The following is an 18,845-nucleotide window of genomic DNA, read 5'->3' on the forward strand; positions in this document are numbered from 1 at the left end:
AATGTTTGAAATTTCTCAAAAGAAAACATATACACAATTTGGATTTTAACAGATGATATTTTTCTAGATTTATTTTCTATTTAAATTATAAAATGTGACCAAAAATTGCATCCTCCTTTTTACTCTTTCTTCCTTTTTCATTCTTTTCAGGAATAAAACAGGAGAAAGAAAAGAAGAAAGAGAGAAAAGTGGAAGACTTAATAAACCAGTGGTGCTAAAGTGGATAAGATTCATGGTCTACAACACCCTGTTTTTACAGTGAATTACTCAGAGACTGATTAGATTAATAGAGTTTACAACAACTACCGCCACTTCATATGGATAAGAAATGGACATACCTGGAAAAACGTTATCAAGATACCAAGAAAGTATTCCATAGAGAAAAGCATCAAAAAGCATCATGTTAATGGAAAAAAGAAAACTGTAATCATCTCCTTCCAAGGGACTGGTTCTGATGTTACCCCACTGTAGGCCAAGACCTTGTTCTTCATAGCGTGACAAGTATTCTGTACCGAAACCAAAAGCTACTTGAGAAAGCAAACTCTGGAATAAAGGAAAAATTACATTCAACTCAGACAGGGGGACATTTTGTAAAAAAAAAAAAAAAAAGACAACCTTTAGGGACTGGACTTCAAAACTTAATAATGCCTAACAAATGACATGGGAAAAGTTGTTTCACTTTTATATTGGTCTGTAATGTTTAATTCTCTGAATGGAAGCAATTCTAAGTAGTTTTTAGCCACAACAGACTGAATTCAACCTTGGCTGTGCTTTCTTTAACTACTAGTCAACTGTCACAGATTGGGGTTTTTTTCATTAATGTCTCTGTTCAGAAAATACTACAGATGCATCTAGAAGTTTGCAGCGTACAACTTTGCCTATTTTGGAGGAAAAAAAATATTTCCTGAGTGTACGGGGAAGGGCCACTATGAGTAACAAGTCAGAAAGTACACCAGATGCTCAGGATAAGGAAAACCACAACCATCCCTTCCTCTGTCATGTCTGTTAGCTGGTTCTCACACAACAAACTAATAAACCAGTAGAGTATCTACATATTATCTTCAATGTTGCATTGCAAAAACAGAGGAAGAAGAGATACAGTGCTGTTTCACAGGACTTGTAGTTCAGCCAGGAATGCCAGACCTCAGGAAAATGAGGGATCCCAATAGCAACTCTCAGTGAGGCATTATTATAGTGTGCTACATAAAGAATATTTGGTTTTCAGCAATATATTCGCTGTCCTTAAAATTTTAACATTTTACTTCAGGCCCCCTAAACATGCACACCCTGCCTTTATCATCCCTGGTAAGAAAGCTGATTAATAGCCATATTTACACTTAGGTAGAGCTTTCAAAGTGTTCTGTTTTCTTTCTTCCTTTTTCTATAGATTTCCTAGTGCAAGGGGAGAAGACAGTTCTTTTACCTGTGTTGTTAGAACACTCAGTAAAGATGGGGAGACTGGCCTCAAACACCCTTCCTGTTTCATTGAGCAACAAAAAATTAGTCTGAATAATTTTGTAAGATCACAGTTCCATTTCAAAAAACAGCAAGAAGTTTCCAGCTCCTCTGACTTGTTATGTATCTTAGCTAAAATGGAAGAGAACCAACAAGGAAGCACTGTGTGGAGAATGTCTACAACTATTTAGATGAAAAGTATTTCTCAGAGCTTTGGCACTCGAGTTCAAATCCTAACTCTAGGGTTAGGTAAAGAAAGAATGTGTACCTGAGGTCTTCTCATCCTTAGATGATGTTAACTAGGTTATAGCACATGAGAAAGATAAGTCTCCCCATTTTGTGAATTGCCTTCATATTTACTAAGCATATCAGAAGTTAAATTTGCTTTGACTTCTAAGGGGTGTTCAAAACAATTTAAATAGTATGTTAATTTCCTAGCATTCAAAAAGTAAAACAAAATTTTATTGGATTTTCTGAAAACCATGAAGATATCTCTTGCACTAGGCCTGCTAAAGGCTTATGCACTCACAATCCTTAATTATTTGAGAGAGATTTAGAGGTCTCCCTCTCCAAGTCACAAAAGCAGAGAGGAAGAGGTGTGCAATATTTTGTAATTCACATATGCACCATGAGAAGGGGAGCAAAGACAACACAGAACCAGTGAAAGGCTTACTGCTAGGATCTTCAGATTGACAGTCACGCGGTCTTGCCAGACAAAGCAGATGATGTGGGGCAGGTACAAGGTGAAATAGATGACTCCACTGCAGGCAGCTGCCAGATTTGCTTTGGAGAAGAAGGTGCTGAACAAGAAACACTGCATTATGGTGGCTGTGGTGAATGTCAGTAGGAATAGAAAGAAGAGAAGTGGATTGCTATAATGTAGTACTTGTCCACGCTGTAAGCAAAAGGAAAACAAAAATTTAGAAGTATTGCTGCTTCCTGAACTGGCAGAAAAGGTCAGAATTGTCATCGACATGTAACATGTAATGAGTAATAAGCCAGTCCTTCTTACCTAATATGACTTCTAACTTTCCCAGGTAGTATTTTCAACCACGGAGGTCATTACAATCACAAATCCTTCATCTAATTTTATCCCTGTTCCTGAATTGTGAGTTCAGGTTAGTACAATAGGTTGTGGAGTTTATATTCCTATTCAGTGACTGAATTAAGATCATAACTGATTGAAAATAGACATTGTGTCCCTGTCTTAATAAGTAAATGATTCCAAGCAAGATGTGCCTGCCTGGAAACTATCTCTTTGATTTAAAGCAATGATTACTATTTATTGGGAGATGTGCATCTGCCTATAGAAAATACAATATACAGAGAAAGCAGCCTGATGGATTGTTCTATGAGGAATCTCACAATTAGTCTTTACTAGTGAACTTATGGTTCTGTCTCTGCCAAGTGCTGATGCCATTATGAAGTCTGCTTAGAAGAATGTGCCGGCTACGTGCCCTGATCTGAACAGGCCATCACTATTCACATCTCCCTATCAATGGCTACTCTTCTTTCTCAACAGCAAACTGGTATCAGCAGTGCAAACACAACAGTGAGTTTGAGAGAAGCAATCCTTACCATAATCAGTACTGTGAGGAGGAATGTGCTCCCAGTCATCATGAGAAAGCTGTCTAGGAACCAAGTGCACCAAATCACCCCATTAGTTATACCCCTGTTCTTCATAGCCTCTTTCAGACGCATTTCCTTCTCCAGCACTATACTCTTTACAATCATGGACACTGAATATATCCAAGCTAGCACCATGAAGATGGGGAAGGCGTGGTTCAGGGTGATCATGAAGCTACCAAAGCAAGAAGGAAGAAATAAATTAAATTTCGGTAAAACAGAGAAATATTGAGATGAAAAGCAAAAGGAGTGGGGAAGAATGCATTCACTAAATATGGAACTGAAAATTCTCAGTCTAAACATCAGTAACATGTCACTAGTGAACTTCTCCAGCATCCTAAATATTAATGAACTAATGGTTGCTGCATTCCCATGAGACAGATGTTTTTCCTATTTTACAAAGAAGTTCTGAGGGTTATCGATGGCTACAAAACATGTGGTTGTTCATGAAAATACAGTTCTCTTCACAGTGAATTCCCATAATGCTTTTACTATTATCTATAAAGAATATTTTAAGACATATGCTAATGTTAACAATTCAGGAGTATCACTGTCTTTTTATGCTCCTAAAATTCACTGGCAAAAGAATTAAACAAATTAACCATTAACAGCACCTGAGGTTGCCAGCAAGGCTGTTGAAATTCATACAAACCATGACTCAGGGTATTGGATCTAGCTGAGATGGAGTTAATTTTCCCCATAGCAGCCCTCACAGTGGGCTTTGCATTGGTAGCTAGAAAGGTCTTGATAACACATCAGCATTTTGGCTACTGCTGAACAGTGCTGGCACAGCATCAACACCAAGAACACCAAGGCTCTTTACTAATAAGCCTTATCTTGACCCACAAGTTGTTTTCCATCTTCATTTCTTCCCTTGCTTAAGGAAGGGAGTGATAGAGCAGCTTGGTGGGCACCTGGCATTCAGTCAAGGTCAATTCACCACAGTCCTTCTTGGCACCCAGCACGGGGTGAGACAGCAGCAGTTTTACATAAGCATGCTACAGTTATAGTAGTTATTAAGTAGCAAGGTCCTGTGCAGGACACAGAGTTTGTCAGCTGCACTGCTTATCTCTTTATTTTGCTGAGTCTGGGAACATGTTAACACAACAAATGTCTCTGTTGCTTCGCCCTGGCATTGATGGCCTTTTGCTATGCTGGAGCAGTTATCTTGTGAAGAAGATGAGGGAATACATCTCCCTCTCCCTAGCTGTGACTGATGTGGATGGCTTTATTATTCAGGCTTCCAGGGTCCTTTTCCATCCTTATGTGAGGTGTTTAATTACTATTACTAATTAACACTGCCAGTATACTATGGGGTTTGTGGAATCCTGTGTTGTCTTGGTGTATGAGAAAGCAAATTCTGTGTGAGGGGATAATGAAATGTGCCCTGGCAGGGCAGGGCAGTGAGCAGCGGGACCCTGGGTGGCAGGGCATATGGAAGGATTTAGGCAGGTTCCTAGTGTGGTTATCACTTCCATACCTTGGGACTTCACACCTGAACAGGCAACCAAACCTAGCAAAGTGACACACCACCTGATGGAAGGTGATGCCCACCCCACTGAAAACCAGCAGCTTCTCGCCCTGTACCGGAGCCTGGCCTGTGCCCACAGAGCCAGGGTTCAGTACTCTCAGACTCACAGTTGAGGCAGGGACCCAAACTGCATCTGAGGACACTATGGTTGAGACAGGGACCCAAACAGCAACTACAGGAATTGCCCCAGCAGTGAAAAAGAAAAGGTGGATAAGGAGAACAACAGGTCCATATCATTGACTAGACAAGGGGAAAGAAGAAGAGGGAGAAGAGGGAGAGGGAGAAGGAGAAGGAAAGGGAGAGTCTGATCAAGAAGACAGCCCTTAACAAAGAAATTGAAGAAAGGAGTGAGAGAATTTAAACAGGAAAAAGAAATTACCCAGTGAGATTTTGGGGTGAAAAAGCTGAAAACATTTTCTGTGAATTCAGCATTGCAATTTTTCAATGAATTTACCCTAAAACAAAATGGAGTTGATTCTTTAAAGGCCAAAAGCTCAGAGTTGCTAAAAACTGGATGTTGTCTGGATGCAACAAAGGCCAGGATTGGGATTAGGGGTAGAATCTTGGCAAAGGTGGCCTATGGAGTTTGGGTTATGACAGGATAAGGAAAAAAATCAAATTTATAAAGTTACGTCTCAGTTATTGCTCTTGTATATACACTTTAGGACTAGGATTAATTCTGGTGCTTGAGAGTCTTAAAGCATCCAGCAATCCAAGCATTCAACAGAATTAAGACAAACTACTTTTACTCACACATCATCCACAAAACACGGATATGGCATTTGCTGCAGATAAATTCCCAATGGCACTTCAGTAGTGGTCTGGGTCTTTATAATCCCATGCTCAATCATGTCTTGGAGATACGCAAAACCTCCCCATATATAACGTAAATCATCCACAGGATCAGCTCTTGGACCAGGATCCCAGTACCTCAAAAGAAATTTCACATGGAAATCATTCTGCACTGCATTACATAGTAACTATTAACAAAAACAGTTGGATTTCACTTATGTATCTAATGCAGGTTCTAATATCCTTATGTCTCATATTCATGTTATGGTAAGTAAGAACTGAGAAGCAACCATCACTCACCTGTCTTTGATTTTGTTTGTTTTCTCCACTGCATCTATGTCCATCCGGATCTTGTATGTCACATGTGGTGGGAGATTGCTGGTTGTAGGTTCTAGGTCTGGAAAAACCACACCAGCCCAGAATTTGTTTTCCTCCAGTAGATAAAGGGCTTGATGAGTCAGTTGAGTTTCATCAAGATAACCTTCAAATTTATCCAAGGTCAAGCACTACAAATAATTACAGAGAGAATAGATTAGTAAGAGGTATACATTAAAGCAAACATGAGTGCTTGAAAATAGAAAAGGGAGGTAGGTTCATCTGAAGTAGTTGCTATTTTCAGCTTTAAAAGTTTATGGTGAAACTATTAAAAGTTCACTTTCCCTCCCCATCCTTAGTCTAAATCTTATAACAAATCCAAAACACCCAGCATTATCAATATAAGCTCAGAAACATAATTCTTCCTAAAAGGAAAATAAACCAAAAACCTGTACTTCTCAGGTTTAGCATTGTTGTGGTCAGTGTGAGCGGATGGAATAATTTTGAAAGTAGCTTATTTCTGATATTTAAGGATTGCTTCCTCCAAGTTCAAGATATTTCCATCCTGATAAGTAAGAAATCAAGTAATGGTGGCCACAAAAGCAGGAGCTGCTGTTGCAATTTAAGCATGACAGGGCAAATTTAGACATACCTGTACAAAATGTATAGCTACCATTATGTTCCACATTAATGAATTAGATAGATTGAAATAATTTTAAAAAATATATTTAAGCCACTGTAATCATCCAGACATGGACACATGAACTCTGTCACTTGGACTGTGCTTGGAAGATTCCCTCAAAAAGGCAAATATCTGAATTGGAAAGGCTAAAGCTGCAGCACTGCTGAGGTCCTGGTATCAGAAACCGTTTCCACAGTCCTCATCCAGGAGATAAAATTAACTCAGCTATAAAATAAATCTGGCCACGAGAACTCTTTAGCAGTCCATTTGAAACAAAACATTAACCTTTTTCAGGTTTTTGCTGTAGTCTTTGAGGTTACTATAAGAGTATTCTCAGCTGCACCACAGCTTGCAGCAGAGCTTTGGAGTCTCCAAAGATAGTTGCTGGCAGCACACCTCTCCTCATTGCATACTATAGTAAGGAGTAGGCTGTCCCTGAAAGGGAGCTATTTGTTCCCATTGTGTTTGGCGTGGTGGGAAAACATTCTCAAATGCTAACAACTCTGTAAACAGCAGACTTAAAGAATAAGCTCATTACAAAGAATGCTAGGACACAAAGATCTATGACCAGGTACAGTAACTGCCCTGATATTGTGGATGTTCCAGCACTGACCTGCTGGAGTAATATATTTCACTCAGTTTGAGTAAGAAATAATTCTGCTAACATGATGCAAAAAGATCACTAAAAAAAAAACCAGCAGAGCTCTGTGCAAAACCTTTATTGTTCCCTCTTGCAACAGCTGTAGGAAGGTAGATACACTCTCAGTTCCTGTCTTCTCACAAGGGATGAATGGTCTTTTAGCCTGCACCAGATTGAAGTTAGGTTTAGTCCTGTTGGCCATAACTAGTACCAATCTTCGCTGTGAGCTTGAGCTCAGCTTATTTATTCATTAAATAATAACTAAATATTTCCTTTTCTTTCAGAGATGTTTGTAAGATGTAACTGATCTCTATAAAGACCCTGACTCTCATATGGTAAGTGCTGAGTTCCCAAGTATTAAGCCCTCTAAAAAAATATAACCTTTTTCACATTGGACATAGCTTGATGAACTCATCACTAAGCTGGATTACTCTGGTTACTATACCAGAGTAACCTCTCATTCAAACTATCTTCACAATGCCTTGATATTTTAATCTACATCTTTAGCATTTTTTATTTATGTAATTAAACTTCACTCACTTCCTGCACTGTGGCTCTCAAAAATCCTCAGAGGGCATCACTGAAAACAACATGTTAGAGTAGAGGGGTACAGATTCCAGGAAAGAGAGACAGACATCTTGTCAGAAGTGGCTACAGAAGAAGTGGAAACTCCCTCATTGACTTCAATGGAATTTTGGTCTGGTGCTTAAAAACCTGAAGGGTGACTTACCAAAGAACTATTCATTTCTCTGGTCCTGATCTTGCTGAAATTAGTGGCCTGTTGATTATTAGTACTTACAAAACAATACTTCCTTGAGGTTTTACATTCATCTTCTGCCTCTCAGCATTGAAGTGCGTTCAGACATTCAAGCAATATTTTGAATATAGCATTAAAGATCATCAAATTGAACTTCTTTTCATAATGATAAGTATTGATGTTCTTGTACCACTGTATTATTTAAAACATATGTTTTAATAATGAGATTAAATTTGAAACAAATGAAGATGTCTTATGATTTCAACATTCTTGTCTGTTACCACAGACCCCAGTACTGCCTAACCAGGTTTAAGATACCCTCTACAAGTATTCCCAGTGGGGATGGGGCTGATCTTACCTCCAAATACTGACTGAGCAAACGCAGAACTTGGTCCGCAGCACCGAAGATGTTCCGCCAGTCAAAGTCTGCCATTCCCTTCTCGCGGCTCCTTGGAGATCCATTGTGGAGAAAGTTGATTATGTGTTCAGCGGTTAAGCCTTCAGCACCCAGCTGGCTGTTCAAGAAGTCCCTCACTGTAGGGTGCTTCAGAGAGTCCTGAAGAAACACACCAGGACAGTTTCACTACAGTGATTGCCTTTCTAGCCCTGTTTAGCTAGAAAGGTTTCCATTTCCATAGCTCTTTCGAGACAGAAACAAGTGCGAAAGGGTATGCTAAGGACTTCATTTTACAAATGGGTAATTGCATAACTGGATGTGAGATTTGAAGAATGCATGAAAAGAAATTTACCCTTGACTATTGCATTGCTTCCTTCTAAGCAAGAGGATATGTTACAAATGTCTAATTCAATATAGAAAAATGAGGGAAAACAAATGTTTTTTCTAGTATGAACTGCTTTATAAACTTTAACTACAGATAGTAATTGCAGCTGATCAAAGTCAAATCTAAGAGATGAGGAAATAAGCAATTTCCCAAAGTAGTAAACTGTTGGCCCAGCAAAAGTATGGTCCTACTGCCTTCTTTGCCTGTACCGAATCCAAGAAAATCAAGTTGTTTGTTCTTGAAGAACATTTTGGAGAGGTGAGGAAGCAGCGGTTGCTGCCTCTATTAAGAAGTCATTAGCCAGACTCTTGACTGCTCAGATCTGAGGTCTGGTCACAGAGATGGTCTAATGCATCTATGACTTGCCTTCAAACCAAGCTCAGTAACCAAGCCTACAGCTTCGAAGGCCACAGATTCCTTGCTGCAAAGGCTGTGCTTCCAGCCAAACCTTTCTAATTAATTGTCTTTTCCACCAGTAAAAATAAAGGATGGTGAAAGGCTGCTCTTACTGAGGATCCCTGCTAAGTTATAACATACACGGATCATGTTCATTTGCAGGCTGTTTTGAAAGAAGTACCACAGCTGAGGTCCTATTTCTTCCCAAGCTTTGGTCAACAGTCTGATGCGTTCCAGTTCCTCAAAAGTGGTGTTTGCCTGATGAAAAAAACAGCAGAGAAGAGTGTTAGAAGTCTAAGGAGATAAACAAACAGAACTTATGATCCATCCAGGATTCAGTGACAGTAAATTACAGGAAACCCATAATTTACAAATGCTGTAGTTTTTACCTTCAAAACTAAATAAAAATGTTAAAATAGCAGAAATGTTAATAATCCTCAGAAAAACAACCTGTAAAATCCAACCAGAATCAAAGTCACTTAGGATAAAATTATGTTGTATATGTAATGGAAAAAACAAGTGCACATTAATCCTAGTTAACTTTAATTCCTTTAAATACTCAGATTTTAGGTAGAATTATTTATTCCTTTCTTTTTCCCCTGGATTATTTCTCTCCATGAAGAAATAAAAAGAAAGGTGATGTGGGTAGGAATGGGAGGCAACTGCAGAAGAAAGGTACTCCCATAGTTAAGATACTAGTTCAGAGCTGAAATGTTGGGCTGCTGTAAATCTGATGTTCTCCTGTGTGAATTATAAGCAGCAGTTCTGTGCCTTGTATAGATGAGAGTAAGTGAATTGCTGGTTATGAGGTGGCCAAAACCTAGGTCACATGTGACCTTGATTTAACTGCTCGGATTCATTTCACCCAACTTCAAGCATTTCACTGAAGAGTCCAGGCTCCATCCTATTTTCATTAAGTGAAAATTATTTATCATTTCAACAGATATAATACTAAACTATGATGTTGTTATTGATTTGCAGTCTCCCAGTGTTAGGTCTCAATGAGTCTGTCCAAGCCTCACAGCTGCCCCATTTAAATATTTACTGGCACAGAGCTGTTCATTTTCCTACCTCTGTAAAATAAATATAAATATTACTATTTTTACTACTGTAAATACGGAATCATACCAACAAAAGGCTGCTTGAGTAAGCTGGAAAAAGCATGTAGCATGGACCAAGATGGGATGAGTCAGTGAAGATCTGTCTCCTGTTTTTTAAACAAAGAGTAACTGTCCTTCCTCTGATTGCCATCAGAAAAAAAGGAGTTCTGAGAAGAAAATCTGATTAGACTGAGGTATCTGGGTCAGTTTTTCAAAAGGTGTTTTAGGATGCAATTTTTTAGAAATACACACTTTCGCATTTCAAAACTTCTTACATTTTTTAGGATTTGCCGTACAGAAGGTGAATCAGGAGCAAAGAGAATTTTTCCCATCAGCAGGGGCTTCACAGCACTCCAGGCTATTTTGGTTAAAGGGTTTGATTCCAAGTTCTGGATCAATGCATTACAAAAGGGTGCTAAAGACAGAAAGAAACACAGTCTTTATGTAACCTTACTCAAATCCTACTATATATAACATCCTGCCGGGTTTTTATTGGCAATACAGACAGTTTAAAGCATTTTGAATCTGAATGGGTTAAAGCACATTCTGCAGTGTAGAAGTACAACATCTGAATAGATAGAAAAGACTATTAAGTAGCTGTTGGAGTTGTAAAGTACACACTATGGAAATTGGAAGGCAAACATAAATAACCATTTGAAAGTTGCTGTCATTTATTTGGTATTTCAAATGGAAGGAAACCAGACAGTTCAAAACTCACTGAGCAATTTGGAGCTTTAATTGTTTGACTTCTAATGACTTAGCTCCTTTGTATTGTAGTTGATACTGATACAAAGTGGATCCAGCAGGCTTGGATGTTGAACTCTGGAACAGTTCAGAATTGGATCCTACAATAATTTAGAATTAAACATTTTAGTGTAAATATTTTTATCTTACTCCTGGACTATGAAGTAATTAGTTTACTTGGATAACATGCAATTATTTTGTTCCTTGGTGAAGAAATGAAGTACCCGGCCTTTACAGGTCTTTTAAAGGTTCAGACAAAAGTAGAGCCAAGTATCAACACAAACAGGGAAAGGTAGGAGTCTCTTTATAAGCAAAGTGCTCATCTGTACTTCATGACTGTGTAACATATGTACCACAGCAGAAGGGACACAGAAATATACTGCCAGCTATAACATGGATGGTAGTACAGAAAAAATTGCTGGTGAGCTCAGTGTAGAGAAAAACTAAATGGCAAATGGAAAACGACATAGTAAAAAGATAAAATAACAAAAGGTAAAAAAACTGGTTCATCTTTGCGTTCTCTCTTATCACTGTAGTAAGAAGTGAGGAAATCAAAGCTGAAATATTTTCTATGTAAAATGTAATCATCCTGTAGAATATTTTTGCTACAAAATATATGTACTTCTACGCAGGAAGAGAACAGCCACCCTATATCAAATGGAGTATTATTTTAAAAGAGAGATTTTTAAATTCCTGTGCTCCAGGCCATCAAACAAGTTAAAAGAAAAAAGTAGAATTTAGAAAAAATATTTTGGAGAACAGTAGTTCCAGAATGCAGCATTGTCTTTTCCTAAATCTTCTTCAGAGGCATCTTTTTCTTAGTTGTATCAGTAGCATATAATAGAAGATAAAGTAGAGGGACTGTCTTTAATTACGATGATGACTATATTTATGCCTCCATATTAAAAGCAAATGCATATTTCTGGGCTTCTCTCCTTCCAGCTATGAAGTATCAAGTAAAACCATTTCACCTCTCTCTAATTTCCTGAATCAACTGCTTAAAAATGTTATTTTATAAAAGGAACAGTGGTACTCTAACGAAAGTTGCACCTCTCTACAGTCTCTTAATGGTATGGTGGAAAAACTTACTGGTTGTATTATCATAAAGATAACTGGATTTCTTCCTTGATGAGTCAATCCCCAGGAAAGCTTTGTAGTTGTTATCTTCATACCAGTTGAAGGAAAGCACTCTGGATCCACCTCCTTCTGGGTAGCCACAGAAAAGATCCGACAGGGAACTCAACAACTGGCCTAAGGATTCTGGCCTTCCGGCTTGTAGCAATGGTTGCAGGGCCATCAAAAGGTCCTGAACACTTGGCTTCCTGGCCAGCTGCAGTAAGACAAGACTTTGTTAATTGCAACCCTCAAAGGAGGTTAATTATCTGCTGAGGTCCCAGTTGTGCCCAGACAGTGAAGCACAGATGCAGTCAGAACCACATCCTTTTATCTCCTCTGTCCTGGTCACTGGCATCATATTCAGTTTTTGTTCTTTCATATCTTTTCTGAAGAAAAGAATACACTTCATAATTGCCAATGCTTATGTCTACATTTATTCTGTAATAAGAGACTAATTTTTTAAGGAATCAGCTCTTCCAAACAAATCTCTTTTCCTTCTGGTAAAGGAGGTAACTGGAACATAAAAAGAACAAAGGAAAACAAGGACTATGTGCTATGCAGAAAAGTCATCTATTATTAGACCACTTACCTTTTGCACCGCGTGGGAGACATTAGACAGCACCCTCCCCCAGGCCCTCAGGTCAGCACCTGGTGAGTTTCTGTCCAACACAGTGGGAAGCTGTGAATACATAAGAAATACAGATGATTTTTGTTTAGTTTCTACATGACAACAGCCATTACAGTAAGAAGAAGATCCAGATGGCATCTCTTTAGCTCAAATACTTTGAGTTATTTGGAACAGTATCTTGTGGGGCCACAAATCCAGTACCCATGTGCAGACTCACACAGTAGCCTGTGTGTTTTTTCTAATACAAGGTTGAAAAAATCATAGTCCACTAAAAATATAGCTTGGGATTTTGTTTTGTTCATTTAAGCCCAACATACCAAAAGGTGAAAAAATGGAGGAGGAACGCAGGAACTGGGATTTCTGAGAATTTGCTTCTCACAGAGGCTACTCTTCCAGTGAGATCTACAGACTCTCAGTAACTTCCAAATTTAGCAAAGGTTGTGATACAGAAGTCCCCATTTGCCATGGAGGTAAATAACTTGGAGTACTTTATACTTCAGATATTTGCTGATTTTGGAGACAGTCTAGTCCTCACTGTCAGACCTGACAGAAACCATTGCTTTCCCAGCTCCTGCAGACTGACCAAATTGCCTTTCCAGCAGAAGTTAACACTTTAGGTATTAATGGCTTAAAAGAAACAGGTGACAACATGGTGTGCTTGTCATATAGCACTTTGTTTGTATCACTGCATCCTTCTTTGTCAGCTGTCTAAAGAATCACATATGCATTTGGAGATAGTACTTTTGAGGCTTTCTCAGGCATATATATCTCTTCTGCTATTACAAAAAAAAAAATATAAGGCTGGACTTGCAGACAGCTAGACTGTAATATTTATGAGACAAGCCCCTAAAAAGCCTTCCCCAAAACTGCCCAGCTATACACCCTACTGATTGCCTGCCATTCCCTTCAGTCAGTAGGTGGTTAAGAAAGCAGAGGACAGTTGCACTGTGTAGGGACCTGGCAGGGAGTCACAGAGGCAAGAGTTTTTATGGAAAGCTTATGTTAGCACGTTCTGATCTGTCACTTGCACTTCTGGCAGGAACTATACACATACAGTGCTTAAAAATATACTTTTCTTGTCCCCTAAGGGGAAACAGTCTCTGCAATACACGGTTCTTGAAGCACTTGCCATAACCTGGCCTTTTTGAAACTGTGAGGAACAGGTATTGTAAAAACCTGTAAAATAGCTGGGTAGCATAGTGTGCATATTCACATAAAGCTATCTTAGAAGTACTGTAGCATTAATTCTCTGCTACTTCTGCAAGAATCAAATTTATGAAAATATAAGAGTATATTTTTAGAAATGGAAAACAGCAGCTTTAAGAAGCTCACCACAGATTCTTATCAGGATTGGTAAAATCACATGGGCACAATGACTGACCATCAGTGCTACAATAATCAGTGACTTGCTGGTGTGTCAATTAAAGCTTCTGGCATATTCTGTTCTCAGTTCTGAGCAACTCAGAGCTGAATAAAATCCATGTTAAATTAATGATGATGCTACACTGCTGTGGTAGAAAAGTCCAATCAATACTTCCTATGCAACTTTAGCAGTTGTTTATATATCCTGCCTGGTTCTATACGGCAAACTGACAATGTATTGGTTTCATGACCCTAAATTACAAGCTGAAAAACAGCAAATTAAATTCTGTGTTGAAAAAGGAAAAGCATGATCTTAGAGAAAACGGACATGAAAGATGTATACACATCATAAGGCAAGAGACTCTGGAGTCTTTATGAATAGTGGCCTGAAGGCACCACATCAGTGTGCAGAATACAAATGAAATATCAGAAAAATATCAGGAAAAGAACACAGAAGTAAAGGAAGAAAAAAAAACCCCACCAATATGCCATTATATATATATATACAATTTATATGTTATTATATATTTAAAGTAAATATATCAATGTTTATTTATATATATAAAATGGCATAATATCTCCATAGTAAACCAAGTTTGCAGATGTGGTTATAACACAAAGAAGGGCAATGAAAATGAACAGAGGTGAGGAAAAGCTTCAATAGAGTGATGAAAGCCAGTACAACTTCCCAGTTTGTTTCACCTCTTTTTACTGAAAAAGCTCACATGACTATGTCAACTCAAGCTGCATCACGGCTTTGACTGCAGCATAAAATTCTGTCACGCTGGATGGAACAAAGATAGAATGGGTTGTACGGGGTATTTTCAGAACCCTCAGCAACATCCCTTGGTCTTGCTATACACTGTTTTGCTACACAGATGGAAAGACCAGATAAGTTCCACACAAACTTTGATTTTAAGATTGCATTTCAGTCTCTTAGTTCTGCTCTACTGTGAATTTCATCTGTTTCATCCCAAAGTATACTCAGAACTGCCTAGTGTCCTGCTGATGGTAGGTTAATTATCCCACATCCATATCCTTACATTTGCAGGGCTAAATAAACAAAGACCACTTGGAAAATCGGTGACGTATTACCAAAAGTTCTTGAAGGGCAGCGAAATATCAACCAAAATAAATTACAACATAAGGCAGGATGATTATGTTAATACTTACCAGCTGAAATAACTTAAAGAAATCAACGTTTGCATACAAGGCATCTTCTACTCTCTGTAGACTTTCCTGGGACAAAGCACACATGGCCTTGTGTACAGAAGGGAGACCTCTTCGGCTGCTGAAGATAATAAAGCGGTCCAGGAGCACCTCACTGCAAGCAATGTCCTTCAGAGTCAAGTTAGGGACACCATAGGCAAACTGCAACCAAAACCAATGTTTCATTTACTGTTGTGAAACCTTCATGCTCCTCAGAAACAATTATAACTTATCACAAGCGGGCACCTTGATACCAGTCCCTGATAATATTTTAATGAACGGTAGAAATATGTGGTCAGCTGGAGCATCAACTCTTGAATCACTTCCACTTGATATTATGCTAGATCACCTCGCCTTCAGTCACATTTTTCCTTCTCTCATTAGTGATTCTTCCTTCCATTACAAAAGTTCTTGTGAGTTGTCTTCCCTTCCTCTGTCATCTAAGCACACATGAAGTCATGCCACCCATTCTTGTGGCTAAGGAGGGAGAGCTACAGCTTGCTTGAAATTATTTTCCCAGTACTAACCAATGGTGCTACATCACTACCGTTTGTGTTTAGGTTGGTTATGTCTTTGCTGTCAATTGTGTAAAAAAAAAAAAAGGGCCAATTCCACTGAATCTCAAGCTTGATTTCCCTCAGCATTTTATTTCATAGTGATGACTATTCCACCGCAATGCTTCCCCACAGCCATTATTCATTGTCACTGTGCACAGCATACAGCCAGGATTTACAAAGCCATTTTACATTAAATCACACACATCTACTGATTACCACTTCTAATATAAACATGGAACAGAAAAAGCTCCAATTTTTATCTTTAGTGTTCAACCACTGGCAACAGATTAGTTTATTGTTAAACGAATGTAAATGCAGAATAACTCCAGAGAAATCAGATATACTTGGGATTTACACTGTTGTTATGGAATGCTCTTGGTAGTCTACTAAAATAAGTTCCACTTATTTTATAATGGACAGAATATATGGCAATATAATAAAAAGTAGCACTGGAAATTGCTCCTGAGCTAATGTTCCCATCCTGTCTCCATCTCCTTTCACAGTAAAAATTTTAAGGAAAAAAGCTCAGAACACTTTGATGGCTGTAAATGCCTACTGTGTTTGAGACAAACACAGACCTTCAGACAAATGAGAACTATGCACTGACACAATATCATTAGGCTAAATGAATTTAATAAGCTGCATGGAAAAAGATATTGTCAAAATCTACCCAGAATATAACTTTCTTTAGAAAAACAATCTGCTGAGTATTCCAATCTCTAAGACATATGGATCAAAACAAACATACCACACCCATACCAGGTCAGATATAAGCACATATTTGTTTCTTATTTAAGCAAATTAGAAAGTTCATCTAAGAGATTCTGAACATTATCAAAATTTTCTATCTGCAAATGTCCTATAGTTAGCAGCTGAGACTTGTTTGGTGGTGCCTGTAAAGAGACTATTTAAACACACAAAGGAATGAGAAAAAACTTAATTCAGTTGCTTTGGAGAGTAGGTTCAAGCTTGAGGAGTTATTCATTAAGTGCTTTATCTGTCAGAAGCTATCACAAAAGTGCAAGTGTGGCTGTGGAAAGTCAGCATCCAGAATAGAAAAGGCGGAGAGGTCTGGTACAACATTATATTTTGTCTGCCATGACTGCCCTGAGTTCCAGCTTATGGAGCTGCAGTTGGGGGGAAAAAAAAAAAAAAAGAAAACAAGAAAGACACCTGAGTTACACACAGATTATGTATTGGAATTATGATGCAAAAAAGGGATGTGGATTTCTAGCGAAAGTGTCTGAGAGGCACTATCATCACTACAGCTGTACTCACATAAAGGCATTGTTAACATGAGAGAGAGCCTGGAGAGAGGCAGAATGCAAAAGAGGGAATGCAGCTGACAGATACAGTTTGTCTTGCTAAAAACCTTCAAAACCAAACACTCCTGCCCTCCCTCAAACTGGAACATTTGAATTTGAATTAACTGAATTTATGCCAGTGAAAGAATTTGCTTATTTGTTCAGCCTCTTATGTCCTGGGGCCGTGTGTGATAAGAAGGGCATTTTTCAGCCATATATGCCTCTTCTGTCATGGTCCTCATCATGCAGGGTGAACTGCAATGAAACGGGGCTGCACATGGAGGCAGCCCGGGAGCCTTGCTTTGACTTGTGAAATGAGGAAACAGTGACATTAACATCATTGAGAAGGATAAACATATTTAAAAAAAAAAAAAAAGAAAGGTTATTTACAAACTGTAACTGCATTTCAAGAATGTTCACGAACAGATGGGATTAGAAAAACATCAAACCTCCGCCCTTCCAATTTTTCCGGTAGGGTGGGCTGCTGCCAATCTTTCCTGAACTTATTGTGTTTTAACATCAGTCTCTTATCCTTATCTTAGAATGACTCAAAAAAGTAGGCCCTCAGAGGGAAACTTCAATACTTTTTTTTTTTTAATCAATGTGTCACTGTTTGGCCGAAGCTGGCAAGATGAAGTCCAAATTATTTTTTCAGCTAGTTGGCTGTTTGATCAGGTTTAGCTTTCAGCTCTGTGTGTCATTTCCTGACTCCCAGGCAGCTCAGACCTAGATCTGCAGCCAGCTGTTGGCAACAGTCAGGCTTTTGTAAACAAGTTGCTTTCAGTTTGATCAGCTCTGTGCCATCAGAGCAAGGGGGAAAGCGTGTACAGCAATATGCAAGCAAACAGAGGGCAGAGCAGCACAAAGAACTAGAGGTGAACCATCATGGTTGAGGATTAAGACAACCATAGATCTAGAGTGTAGTTACAGCTCTGCAACTTCTACCTCAACCATATGTAAGTCCAGCCCAAGAAACTTGCCTATCAAGAAGGTCCCTACAGGTACTAAGCAATTTGTCTCCCACATGAAATAAAGTGTTCAATTCCCATTGAAAATAATTCTCTTGTCATCTCTTGAAAATTATGAGATTAGTTTTTCTGCATCGGTTTCCCCTGGAGGAATTATTCACAGCACTTTCTTCCCTCACAGCTGTAAATCAGCTCTGGTGAGATGATGTTGTATCCTTGAGATTACTGCTATCAAGAAAACTGTATGGAGGACAGCAAAAGTGGTATTTAACTTGAGATCTCCTCCAGCTTCCTCTCTAACCAATGTTCAGATTTCTTTAATTTCCAGCATAAAGAGAACTACATCTCTTTCTGCATCAGCATAGAAAATACAGCAGGACATCAGCAGGTTTCAATCATACTTTCAGTGGTGGTGTTGAAAACTTCAGTCCTGCATACACTTGTAAGCAGAGGTTTTAACAGTAGATGAATTAATGGCACTGGGGAACTAATAGAAACTAATACAGCAGCACTCAGTTCTCCTGACACAGCAGATCTCTGGTGAAGAAAAGGTTAGGGACAAAAAGGGAAAGAGAAGCCCAGCAGGATATCTGTATATATTCTTCTTGTCACAAGCAGCAAGGAAGCAAATTTTCACCATCTCAGCTGATATGGAGGTGTGAAAATAAGTAGGATGTATCAATTGACACTGGCTTTGGTATGATCTTGTGGTATTGCTTCACGATGAAGTGAGGAGAGGGGCAGGCTTCCCTGGTATTCATCAAGAATACAGCAGATAAGTAATCTGACTACTGGTCACACCAGCTGGAATTTGTGATGCAAAAAAGGAAGTGCATGCAAGTGCATGAATGCCCTCCCTCTTTCTGGCCACACACAGTTCC

At 38.7% G+C, this 18,845-nt stretch overlaps 1 protein-coding gene across 4 annotated transcripts in view; it reads right to left on the minus strand.

Moving 5' to 3' along the window:
• The window catches only part of ABCA4 (ATP binding cassette subfamily A member 4), a 71,790-nt gene that overhangs the window by 37,296 nt on the left and 15,649 nt on the right, over nt 1–18,845 (minus strand). For all 4 annotated transcript variants that reach the window (XM_039383207.1, XM_027712183.2, XM_027712174.2 and 1 more), the window contains 11 exons: nt 15,100–15,297; nt 12,526–12,615; nt 11,910–12,150; nt 10,352–10,491; nt 9,118–9,234; nt 8,157–8,354; nt 5,705–5,910; nt 5,366–5,542; nt 3,034–3,256; nt 2,129–2,350; nt 339–543 (listed from right to left, as the gene is read on the minus strand). In XM_039383207.1, coding sequence (XP_039239141.1) covers nt 339–543; nt 2,129–2,350; nt 3,034–3,256; nt 5,366–5,542; nt 5,705–5,910; nt 8,157–8,354; nt 9,118–9,234; nt 10,352–10,491; nt 11,910–12,150; nt 12,526–12,615; nt 15,100–15,297 — 2,017 coding nt within the window. The remainder of the gene's footprint in view (nt 1–338; nt 544–2,128; nt 2,351–3,033; nt 3,257–5,365; nt 5,543–5,704; nt 5,911–8,156; nt 8,355–9,117; nt 9,235–10,351; nt 10,492–11,909; nt 12,151–12,525; nt 12,616–15,099; nt 15,298–18,845) is intronic.

Source organism: Pipra filicauda, unplaced genomic scaffold (genome assembly GCF_003945595.2).
Source record: "Pipra filicauda isolate LSUMZ 115617 unplaced genomic scaffold, ASM394559v2 scaffold112_size3218982_pilon, whole genome shotgun sequence".
NCBI classification, from domain to species: domain Eukaryota; kingdom Metazoa; phylum Chordata; class Aves; order Passeriformes; family Pipridae; genus Pipra; species Pipra filicauda.